Raw genomic sequence first — 12,059 nt, 5'->3', positions numbered from 1 at the left:
TTTATGTTCCCTGACATGTATTTCGATTTCTAGCCTTCTCCATCCCTAGGGTCTAGGGAACAGTAATAACAATTTAATAAGGTATAATCAGCAGAATAAAACACCAAATTAAAAGAATATTATGTAAAGAACATTTAAATAATTCTGGATCTGCCTAAATACCACCACTGAAAGCCAGTCCAAACTGGACCATATGTTTATGGAAAATGCCTAGGTTCAGATTTTAACATGTATTAGAATAGGATTATTTGTAATCTGAAATTTGGATAGAAGCCATTAACTATTCCCCACTTTATATTTCGTTGGTTTATTTATTTTTAAACTCATACCCTTCTTTGGCCTTGAAGGTTTGGGCCTTCAAGCCTGCTTACAATGAAGATTACATTTAAACATGCATCAGTGGCTTGGAACTGGTACAGGCAATGTGAATAGTTTTAATACCTTTGACTGAGTAATGTAGCAGTGCTAGGTACCTTGTAGTGGGGCAGTGGAAGTCTATCGCTGCATCTGACCTTTTTATTATATTTTTTCTTCCTTTTGGGAATTTTACTGTATTTTATTATTAGTTATAATTGTTTTAAATAGTCTTGAGTGGTGCATAAGCACCAGGAGGGCAGGATATAAATTTTTACATGAAGTGTTGCCTTGCCAGTGGAGGTCCTCTCTGCTATCAGAGCAACACTTCCATCCCAAATCTCCCTTGGCTGGCTTTCAGCAGAGGCTATGATTGCTCTGTTTGTTGCAATAATATGTTAGATATTGAAGGAAAGATAGGAATACAAATTGATTAATCATGGGTAATGCAGAGTATATGTATGTCATAAAAACAGCAAAAAACAACAACAACCTACCAGGGCAAAAATATTAACTGACTATTGTTAGCATGAGAAGGGAGTATATTTGTGGATGTGGACAGAGTAGTACTGTTGTGATTTTTGAAAGAGATTTGGAAATCAAAAGCAGTAATATTTAAGTCAATTAAAGGACCAAACCCATTGGGGTAGACGGTCGCCTTACTTCCTCTTAAGTTGGAGGTGGCCGCCTGTCCAATGCAGGGCAGCTGATGCATGGAGGAGAGGATTCCTTCCATCCTCTGGCTGCCCTGTAGTTTTCCTGTGGCTTTGGGGAGGGGGTGGGAATGGGGCTGAAGATGGTATAGGAGGCTATCTGAAACAGCTTCCACTGTCTCCTCCCCTCCCCGCCCCCAGGAACGCCCCCTTTTCGACCTGTTCCTGCTCCATGTTATGAGCACAGACAGGCATGGAGGGGCAGCCGCCACAGTTCTCTCCGCCCTGGCTACAAGGGGGAGGGAGAGGGGGTGGGGAGCACGGTTTCCCGGCTATGAGTTCATAGTGTTGTCTACGTGCTTGGAACTAGGAAACTGTCTAGGGGACATGGGATTGCTCTCTAAGGCATGTTTAAATCCTATGCATGTTTAAACAGAAATATAATCCTACACCTCCCAGCATTTCCCAGCCAGCCAGGCTGGCTGGGGAATGCTAGGAGGTGTAGGAATTTTTTCTATAGTAATATATAATTTTATATATATTAGTAATATATAATTTTTGGTGTAGATAGTAACAGTATAATTATAATTATACTATTAATCATAATAATATAATATAGTTATATTCTTTTTATTATTATTATTATTATTATTATTATAGTAATATATTACAAACTAGTAATATATAATTTTGGAATGTGAGAGCATAAGCTGTCTATGTTAGGTTGGCTACAGTCCTGACACTCTTTTTAAAAGAACAAATCATAACATAAAGATAAATCCAGCAGCAAATGTCACCATATGTGTTGGCAGTGACCAGCTAACCTTTACCACAATACGATGAAATAATAGCCCATGCTCCCATGATGTTACAACATTAGTCCTCAAACTTTTTTTTTAATTTTCCAATAGCCAAAAAACAGAAAGCTTTGCTACAACATATAGTGAAAGTCAGTTCAGGTTATTTTGGTACAAGTGGGTTTACCAAAGATAGGTGCTCTGATCGAGGTAGGAGCATGATGCACCCTGAATTAAATGGTGAAATGCAAGAGCAACTAGGAGCTGCACGCAGGGCTGCCATCTCCAGTTCAGTATCCAATGCTGAATGCAGAGCCCTTAAAAAAAAATCTAAAGTCCTGGTTGTCAAGTGTCAAGAAATAATCGCTGGATTCTCCCCCGCCCCTGTCGCACACACACCTTTCCCTGTCAAACAACTGATAGGTTAGAGTTTAGCTTTTAAACAGTACTTTCTGCCTTATGCACAGCCCATGCACGGTTCATTGGAGTGGGGTGAGGTTATCTTCAGAGAAGACGTCCTCGTGTTTCTCCTTATTCAAGCCATGATATCTCTAGGCTTTTGGTGTAACCCAACAATATGTTATGAGTACAGGATCTGTGATCCATAGACAGGCATCTTCTGGGTGCCATCTCACTCATTTCAATTATGATTACACGTCTGCATATATGTGGGTTTACTCCCTCTGTTGAAATGAACAGGGCAAGGTGCACAAAAGTCCCATGTGTGAACTGGAGGCAGACAGGACGCAATGCCTTGCTGAGGCAAGTATCAGTCATGCAAGCTTGATCTTGAAGGGATATTACTGACATTATTTTAGGGTGGGGACATTACAATCCAGAAGCTTCACATTAAAAGCCTTTATTGAGTGTGGCTGAATGAGTGGCTGATGTTCAGTGTGAACCGTGAAAACCCCACCTTGCAATAAAATTAACATTGCATAAAGTCCTTGTAATTTGGGTTCTCAAGAAATTCAGAGCAGGACAATAATCTCCCTCTTTTTCAGCCCACCACTGGAGAATGCTGGTCTGAGAGACAGAGTGGGGCCTGCCGTACTGCACCATACCATGGGCTATTGTACTGACAGTTACATAGAGCTAGTACTATTAAAACTCAGACAGAGATGAGTAGGTGAATCAGCTACACTGATGTCCCATCAGGCAATCTCTGTCAAGGAACTGCTAATAATGTGAGCCCAGTGGAAGCACATATGCTTTGCATGTAGAAGTTTCCAGATTTAATCCCTGCAGTCTCCAGGTGGGGCTGAGAAAGACCCCTCTCTGAAACCCTGGGAAACTCTTGTCAGTCAGTCATAGGGATGTACGAAAGTCACTTAACTTTTCGATGGGTGACATTCGTGGTGGGGGGGAGGCGCTCCGTCCCTCCCCCCGAAATTCTGGCCGGGGGGGAGGCACTCCGTCCCTCCCCCCGAAATTCTGGCCGGGGGGGCGCTCCGTCCCTCCCCCCCGAAATTCTGGCGGGGGGGGGAGGCGCTTCGTCCTCCCCCCCCGAATCCTGGCCGGCCGGCTCCGCAAATGGCGGCGGCTGTAGCCGCCACCGTTTGCGTCCCTACAGTCAGCCGTGATAGGCTACGTAAATGTTTACGTAGCCTATCACGGCTGCTTTAAAAGAAGAAAAAAATGCGCATACGCAAATGGCGGCGCCCATGGGCGCCGCCATTTGCGTACGCGCGTGTTTTTTTTTCTTTTAAAGCAGCCGTGATTGGCTGCGTAAACATTTACGTAGCCTATCACGGTGTTTTTTAAAAATCTAGCCGTGATAGGCTACGTAAATCTTTACGTAGCCTATCACGTTTTTTTGTTTTTCTTTTACTGGAAATGGCGGCAGCGGCAGCCGGTTGGAAGACTGGCCGCTGCTGCCGAACTGCCGCCGGAGCCGCCGCCAGGAAGATTCGCCGAAGGTAAGTCCCGTCCCGGGGGGGGTGGAGGGGTAGACCGTTTTGCCACCAATTTCGGGGGGCTGAATGCGCTGGCATTCGGCCTCCCCGAGATTCATGGCGAAATTCTCTGACATCCCTAGTCAGTCAGTGTAGACAGCACTGAACTAGATGGACCAAAGGTCTGACTCGGTATAAGGTAGCTTTCATATGTTCCTAGACTATCTGTCCTGGTTTGCCTTGAAAGCAATTCTGCCAGCTCTAGATGGCTTCCAGTTGGACGTTATATTTGGTCATAGAGTGCTCAACTAGCCCTCATTATAAGTAAGGAAATTTAGGACTAGAGTGAAGCACGTTAAACTTTTATGTAGGCATCAGTAATTAAATAATGATGCCTGCATAATAACTGTTGATATCTTTTGATATGATTATCTAGTCCATTTCAGTCGGGGTTCAGGCCGGGTTTTGGCACAGAAACAGCCTTGGTTGCCCTGTATGATGACCCATGTCAGGAGAATGACCCGGGGGAGTGTGACCTTGTTGATTTTCCTTGATCTCTCGGCGGCTTTCGATACCATCAACCATGGTATCCTTCTGGGGAGATTGTTGTCTGAGTTGAGAGCGGGAGGCATGCATTGCAGTGGTTTTGCTCTTGCTTGGATGGTTAGCTCCAGAAGGTGGTGCTGGGGGAATATTGCTCGGCCCTGCGGACTCTCCAGTATGGGTTTCCACAGGGGTCGGTTTTGTCCCCCATGTTATTCAGCATCTACATGAAACCATTGAGCACAGTCATCCAGAGCTTTGGAGTGCACTGTCATCAGTATCCTGATGACACATAGCTGTATTTCTCCTATTCGTATTCTTCAGGTGAGGCTGTGGATGTGCTAAATCGGTGCCTGGCTGTGACAATGAGGGCTAATAAACTGAAACTTAATCCAGACAAGACTGAGATGCTGTTAGTGGGTGGTTCTGCTGACTGGATGGAGGGTGCTCAACCTGTTCTGGATGGGGTTGCACTCCCCCTGAAGGAGCAGGTTTGTAGTTTGGGGGTCCTCTTGGAGCCATCTTTGTCACGTGAAGCTCAAGTAGCATCAGTGGCCCAGAGTGCCTTCTACCAACTTCGGTTGGTGGTCCAGCTATGCCCCTATCTGGACAGGAATAGCCTGGCTTCAGTTGTCTATGATCTGTTAACCTCCAAATTAGATTACTGCAATACGCTCTATGTGGGGCTGCCTTTGAAGATGGTTCGGAAGCTGCAGCTTGTGCAAAATGCGGCAGCCAGACTGATAATGGGGACCAGAAGGTCTGAACATATAAGACCAATTCTGGCCTGCTTGCACTGGATGCCTACATGATTCCAAATCCAGTTCAAAGTGCTGGTTTTGACCTATAAAAGCCCTACATGGCTCGGGACCAAAGTACCTGACAGAACGCCTCTCCCAGCTTGAACTGACCCGTACACTATGCTCTGCAACCAAGGCCCTCCTCCGGGAGCCTCCTTTGAGGGAGGCTTGGAGGGCAGCAACAAGGGAGAGGTCCTCTTTGGTGGTGGCTTCCCATTTATGGAATAATCTCCCGGATGAGGCCCACCTGGTGCCAACATTGTCATCTTTTCAGCTCCAGGTTAAAACTGCCATCTTCTCTCAGGCATTTGGCAGTGTATAATGAGTCTTTTGGTTGTCTCTGGCTGATGGTTTTAAATTGTTTTAGATATATGTTGTTGTGTGTGTTATTTGTTTTATGTCATTACGTGAATGGTTTTTATATTTTATATAATGTATTTTAATGGTTTTTAATTTTTGTGAACCTCCCAGAGAGCTTCAGCTATGGGGCAGTATAGAAATATAATAAATGAAATGAAATAAGCAGTATATAAATTTATTAAATAAATGAATAAATAATTGATTGAATTATGCACCACATTCTTAGATAGCCATGGAAGTAGATTGAACGATGTGCCAACAGAGCCTCCTATGTAAGGCACGTTGGGATGGTCTATCCATCTCATTTCCATGTAAGTTGCTAGCCCATTCAAACATCTTAGAACCAAGCTACTTGAACAACACAATAACTTGGAACAGCTCCAATTGGATTGTATAACTTTATACTGCAGGTGGAGGAACCACATATATGAATTCCTCGCATTATAAAATTTCCCTGGAAAACTAATTCTAGCCTAGACTTCTTCCTGGCAAGCTACTTTTCAGTGACCTGGCTTGGACATAACATCAAACTATGAGTTAGTGTTAAGTGCAAAGGCTCAGGTTCATGCTCTTTCTCCACTGGACCCTAACCTGTGGCTAATATTAGTTGTAGTTTGTTGAAACAAGGCAATTTTCCTAAACATGTAGTTTAGTTACTTCCGGGTAGTAGGTGTGTAGGTTTTCAGTTCCATTCCTTCGTAGCTGGAATAGCCTCCAGAATGCAGTGTAGGTGAGTCACTCATTTCCAGTGCTTCTCTATCGCAATTGTACTATATAATCATGGAGGGAGCAATCCTATGGCCGCTAGATAGCGGATAGACGGCCATAGGATATCTTGTTTCCTGGAAACCGACCTCCCCACTTCTGCACTGCCTCTGAGGCAGCGTGGAAGAGCCCTGTCCTCCGCGCTCACAAGAGGAGCGTGGCACAACCAAAAAGTGGAGTGTCTGGGGGTGTTCCAAGGCAGGCAGGGTGGAGATGCTTGTACGACACATCCAATGTGTCATACAGCAGCCTCCTCCCCTGCTCAGCAGCCTCCCTCCCACTCAGCCCTCCCACGGCTAGACAGCCACAATTGACTGTCTAGCCGAAAATGCAGGGCAGGAGAAGTGCGGAGGGAACGATCCCCTCCCTGCTTCTCCTGCCCTGCATTGGATAGGTGGTCGCCTCTGAGTTCGGAGGCGGCTGCCTATAGGATTGCGCCTTTAATTGTTTTAAATGTTGTACTTTACAACTGTTTAGACCATGTTTTACTATAATGTTGTATTATAATGTTTGTAGTTTATAACGTAGTTTTTGTGTTTTCTTGTGAATAGTTGTGAACTGCCCGGAGAGCCTCAGCTATTGGGCAGTATAGAAATGATGATGGTGATGATGATAATAGATACATATCACTAGAGGAAAGGACATGCATTTGTATGCATATCTTACTGAAAGTTATTTATTTAAAGTATTTTTATCCCACTCCTCAGCCAAAAAGGGATGGGAAGGAAAGAAGAAATGTTTAACTAGACTTTCAGCAGGGTCGGTGGGATGGCCCTGCTTCCTCTTTCATCTCCTTCTGCTAGAATGGCTTTTGGTGATGTCAGCTGAGACAGGAGAAGCCTTCATGGAGGTGATCTTTCAGCAGGGCTGATAGAAAGGCCCTGTTTTCCCAGTCAATTTGACAACATACATATCTCAATATGCATCTGAGTCTGGATGTCATACATCTATCCCATTACTTTCAATCAAATGAGAATTTGTTTGTGCATTACCACCCATATTTTGTCTAGCCAAAAATGGAGGGCAGGAGAAGTGCGGAGGGAATGATGCCCTCTGTGCTTCTCCTGCCCTGCTTTGGATAGGTGGTTGCCTCCGAGTTCAGAGGCGGCTGCCTATCTGGATAGGATTGTGCCCAAAATATACCTTTCATAAATAATATGAATGAAATAATTAAAATTTCAGTGCTGCAATATGTAAATGTTAGGAATTTATAGCATAATAATGTCAACTCACACATGCTGGGTTTGTCTATGACGGTTCTGCAGTGCCACAAGCGTAATATTACACCAGCATGGTGGGAATAGTGTCTCATTATCAATGTCTGTTTGCTGGTGCAATGGCCCCCTAGGAATAGGTTTTAATCTATGCTTCTAACTTCTGGGTCAGTCATGGAAACTGAGAATTTATCTAAGAAACATTTGGAGCTGCTGGAAAAAGATTTTATCTATATTTGGAGGAAAAAAACCTAGTGGAATATTACCTTGAGACCCTTTTCATTGTACTCTTTACTCTGAGTCATAGTTTCATGATGTTTGATATAAAGAACAAGGACTGGTGAATGATAAATGTCTAAACGACATTTCACTACCAGCCACTGTAAAGAACAGTTGATAAGGCTGACTAAATTCCAGATCAGGTCATTCCTTGCATCTAGATTTAGCGGTGAAGTTGAATTCAAAAATAATTTAAATTTTTCTACCCTACCTCGCAAAATGCAAAACCTTTTTGAGTAAATGTCTTTTGTAATAAAATGTGTCATTTTGTCTCTGTCTTTTGTGAACAGGGGATGAGTGTCGTGATTTTTCCTCTTTTTCTTTAGGACTTCATTCAGATTTATTCTGGCTGCTGCTTTTAACATTTCTTTCTGGAGCCCGTGCTTGTGGGATCATTAGCATTATTATTTTAGCAATAGTAAAGCAGCACATCAGCAGCCATCAAGGGAAAAAAAGGAGACAGAAAAAAATTACATTATCCATTCAGAATAATTTCCCACCTAATATAAATGTTACCCACGCTAGGGCTTTGAAATGGATACTGATTCTTTAAATTCTTTCCTGTCTGTTTCAGGAAATAGTGAGATCCTGTTGATAATGAAGTACAATGTGTCTAAAGTTCACTTCTAAACACTTGGCTCTTTGCTGTGAAAGTCATCTGCATTCCCTTTATAATTCTTAGCCCCAGAGATATGCCTAATCTTGGAGATCTGATCCAGTGCTATCACTGAGAAAAATCCTTGATAATAATTCCACCATTCAGATCTATGAAAGCACTAAAGCTTTGCAGCTTGTGTCATCTTCTACTTTTTTTTTTAAGTCCCAAGGCTGGGGAATAAGGCCTTGGCTTATGGGTTTGGAGATTTAGTTGTTTGCAAATAAAATGATTATTACTATTATTATTCAAGTTCTTAATCAACGCAAGCAAATGGCATCTGTTTGTTATCATCCTTTCTCCAGAAGACAAAGGCTCCAGTCCCTATGGTGCTGACTGCTGGCCCCAAGTGGCTGCTGGATGTGACTTGGCAAGGAGTGGAAGACAACAAAAACAACTGCATTGTGTACAGCAAAGGTAAACACAAGCTGATTTTCCTTCCACTTTCTTTTCAAGAAATTAATACAGTGCTGATGAAACATGCCCATTGCATAACAGGCAGGAAACGCAGAGTGCAAAGGCAAGACTGTGGTTCCCTGTCATATATACAGTAGCTCCCATTTCCTTATTTCTGATCTATGAAAAAATGTTTCGTGCATTCTGTATTGAATATGAAATGGAGACATTATTCAATATTCAAGCAGGGAATAAGTTTCTGCTTCTTTTTAGTTACAGAGCTTTCTTATATCTGGTGTACAGCTTGATATAAAAGTTTGTTGCCCCTGTAAGTAATTGTCTAATCCACTTGCCATATAAGCACTCGTCCTACATTTGTATGTATGTATGTAAGTATGTCCTACATTTCCCAGACTTTACTAAAATTCAAGGGCTTTACAAATGCAGAAGTTCTCTGATTCTTTTTTTCCCCTAAGAGTAACTTGCTACACTATCACAACACAAACCTCTCCTGAAACTTGGCTGAGTTTTAAAAGAGGTTCACCAAGAGGAGCTGAGGCTGGCATTCTTATCTCATAGAAATCCAAAATGTTTTGCCCCATGAGAAGTGAGTAAACCTTGATATCTCTGAAAATTTTGTTGAGGAATTACTTTGTTTTCTGGAAGATTGTTGTATGAAATGTTATTTTTGTAATTATTTTGAAATCGTGATTCCCAGGTTTTTGAAGACTAAAGGATTACACTGAAGGGGAAAACAAATGTCAGCTAACTTTGGCTCAAAGACTGCATGAGCCACCCTGTGTAAAAAAAAAAAAAGTTCTGTGTTGATAACATCACGAGGTTATTTAGGATGCTTCCAGATGAAGCTTTATCAAGCAATTGCTCTGCTTCATTCACAGAATTTCACAAGATGTAGAGATGATGACATCTTCAATTTGTAATCCTCCTATATTTTCCAAACATTTCCCATCTTTTATCGTACCAGGAAACAATCTGTTAAGGAGGAAAAGACAGAATAGCTTCACAGTGCCTTTTGATTTATAGCACTAGGTGCCCTCTGTCTAGAAACACCTTTAGAATGCATGGCTATTATTGCTTTCCACTGCAGTGATTCCCAAAATGATAGGCTAGGATCTACTAGTGAGGCACAAGAATATTCTATTTCTATATGAGTTACTGGGTGGCTTCCAATGGGTGCCCAAGATGTTACAGGTTGCTTAAATCCAATTAACTTCAGTGGGATTAAGCAGCCTAACTGCATAGGATTGCAGCCACTATGGAATAATATGGAAACATGAATAGATGGTTGAGCTTCTGAGTTAGAATGTTGGTTGACAGGAGGATATGGAGCAAAGGCAGAACTTAAGTTCTGTCTGTGAACCTATGTAGATAAAAGTTTGGGAACTACTCCTTCTTAGATTGAATGTCCTTCCTGCTCCTATCACAGTTGCTTTGGTCAGCAGCTAGAGTTTTGAGTTTTAGAAGAAAAGGTGCAAAATTAAACCTGCGGTGCTGAGTTTGTACTACCAGGCTCAATCAAGGAAAGCATTGTGGATATAGTTGTAATGCTCTATTAGTGTAGTCTATGTTGTATTTATTCCCCCATCCCCTTAGTATTTCCAAGTAAGCTCAGGTTTCAAGTGCTATAAACCCCCAGTCTCAGTACTTTGTGATTGCTTCAGAAATTGCACAGTTCTAGAGCCCTTTATTTTAGGATTTTTTTGTTCCTTACCAAACAGACCCATTGAGATGAAAGATTTGTTTGCTGAGGTAACATAGTGACCATTTCTGCATACAACCATCCAGGCAAATAAGTACCCATATCACTATATTAACATACAAAACACTAATCATAACATCAAAGGCTACTAAAACTTACTAGAAACAATTACAAGTTGTTCCTATAATCATTGCAGTTTGTACACTTATAAGAGGATTGCCTTTAAACTGCTGCAAGCCTTTGAAAATTGAAACACTGAAAACAGGGAATTTGCATGTTTAAAAATGAGTCGTTATATGTCAGGGTCTTATGCATTCTTCCTTTTATAACTACAAAACACCACTAAATTAATTTTCTAACCTGAAAATACCTGATTTGGTTATGGAAAAACTCGAGCCTAAAAGGGGATGAATCTGTGTCATTTTAAAGTTTACTGTGACTCATTGCTCTAGCAGCAAAAAACAGCATAGTATTTTGATGTTAGTAGACAGTAAATGTTTCCTATGCGTGAGAAATTGCAAGTTATTTTGAAAGGTATTAAGGACTGTTTATATAAAAACTTTGCTGCAACTAACCAAAGTAGAACTTCAGCCTTCAGATGTGTCAGGAGCAGAAATCCAGAATGTTTATAGGTGAGTTTTTTCTCTTCCTGTCTCCCACACTTCTTTCCCTCCATCCAACATACTTCTGCATTCACTTATGTTTTCTGTGAGATGCAGATGCCACACTTGAGCTATGAAGGAGATCTGGAGGGTCAGATCCTGTTACAACACCAGTGTCTTAGGCTACAGTGCTAACCCTGTTAACTGGGGGAGGGGGGGAACCCATTGAACTCAAAGGGACTTCTGTGTAGAAATGTATAGGATTGCACTTTTAGGATCCTACAACTCCCAGAAAAAAGTCCTCCAACTCTCATCATTTCACAGCCAGCCCATAGGTTGGTGCCCTTAAAGATTTAAGGCAGTGCCCCTAGGCATTCCCCATTTGTCTAGTTTACTCCAAAAGCAGTTGTGAAACCAATGCTGGACTGTATTACATCATACTGAACATCGTGGCTTGCGTGGGTCAAAGCTTGCACATGACAATTCCCTCTACAGCCAAATTAGCACATCAGGGAGAAAACTAGTCTAGAACTCTTCATCTTGACATCTAATTTACTGTGTGCAAGATGCTTTTCATTTGGAGGAGGATATAGACTAAAGTGATAAAATCTAGGAAGTTTAACCATCTCGTGTACTACTTAGAAAGTTGAATTCTTCATGGCAGCGTTTAGGTTGGGTGGATGCTTCACTGCATGCCTAAAGCCTGGTATTCCAACAAGTAGTTAGATTGGAATACATTGAAAATGCAATTTTGTGGTTTACAAGTGCAGACATCCACTGCCAATGAATGTGATGATAGCCACTTCCTTGGGGAGATTAGCTATACCTCTCGTTAGCTATTGGCCATGATAGGTGAAAGTGCAGTTCACTGCACGTGAACCTGAAGGAACAGAGATGCAGTACACCATTGAATACTAGTTGCACAGAACAAGAAGAGCCTTCAAGCCCTACTTATGGGCTTCCTGGAAGAATCTAGCTGGCCACTGTGGTGAACAAGATGCTAGATTAGATGGGACTTTGGTCTGA

The 12,059-nt window shown here is 42.1% G+C and overlaps 1 protein-coding gene across 1 annotated transcript in view; it reads left to right on the top strand.

Annotated features, from left to right (window-relative positions):
- The window catches only part of ZFPM2 (zinc finger protein, FOG family member 2), a 486,615-nt gene that overhangs the window by 329,144 nt on the left and 145,412 nt on the right, over positions 1 to 12,059 (top strand). Inside the window, exon 5 of the mRNA XM_084848943.1 lies at positions 8,621 to 8,732. Within this exon, the coding sequence (XP_084705069.1) occupies positions 8,621 to 8,732 (112 nt within the window). The remainder of the gene's footprint in view (positions 1 to 8,620; positions 8,733 to 12,059) is intronic.

Source organism: Heloderma suspectum, chromosome 4 (assembly GCF_057233095.1).
Source record: "Heloderma suspectum isolate Gila_16-S chromosome 4, 16-S_ref, whole genome shotgun sequence".
Classification (NCBI taxonomy): Eukaryota; Metazoa; Chordata; class Lepidosauria; order Squamata; family Helodermatidae; genus Heloderma; species Heloderma suspectum.
This window is presented reverse-complemented; position numbering and strand designations above follow the sequence as displayed.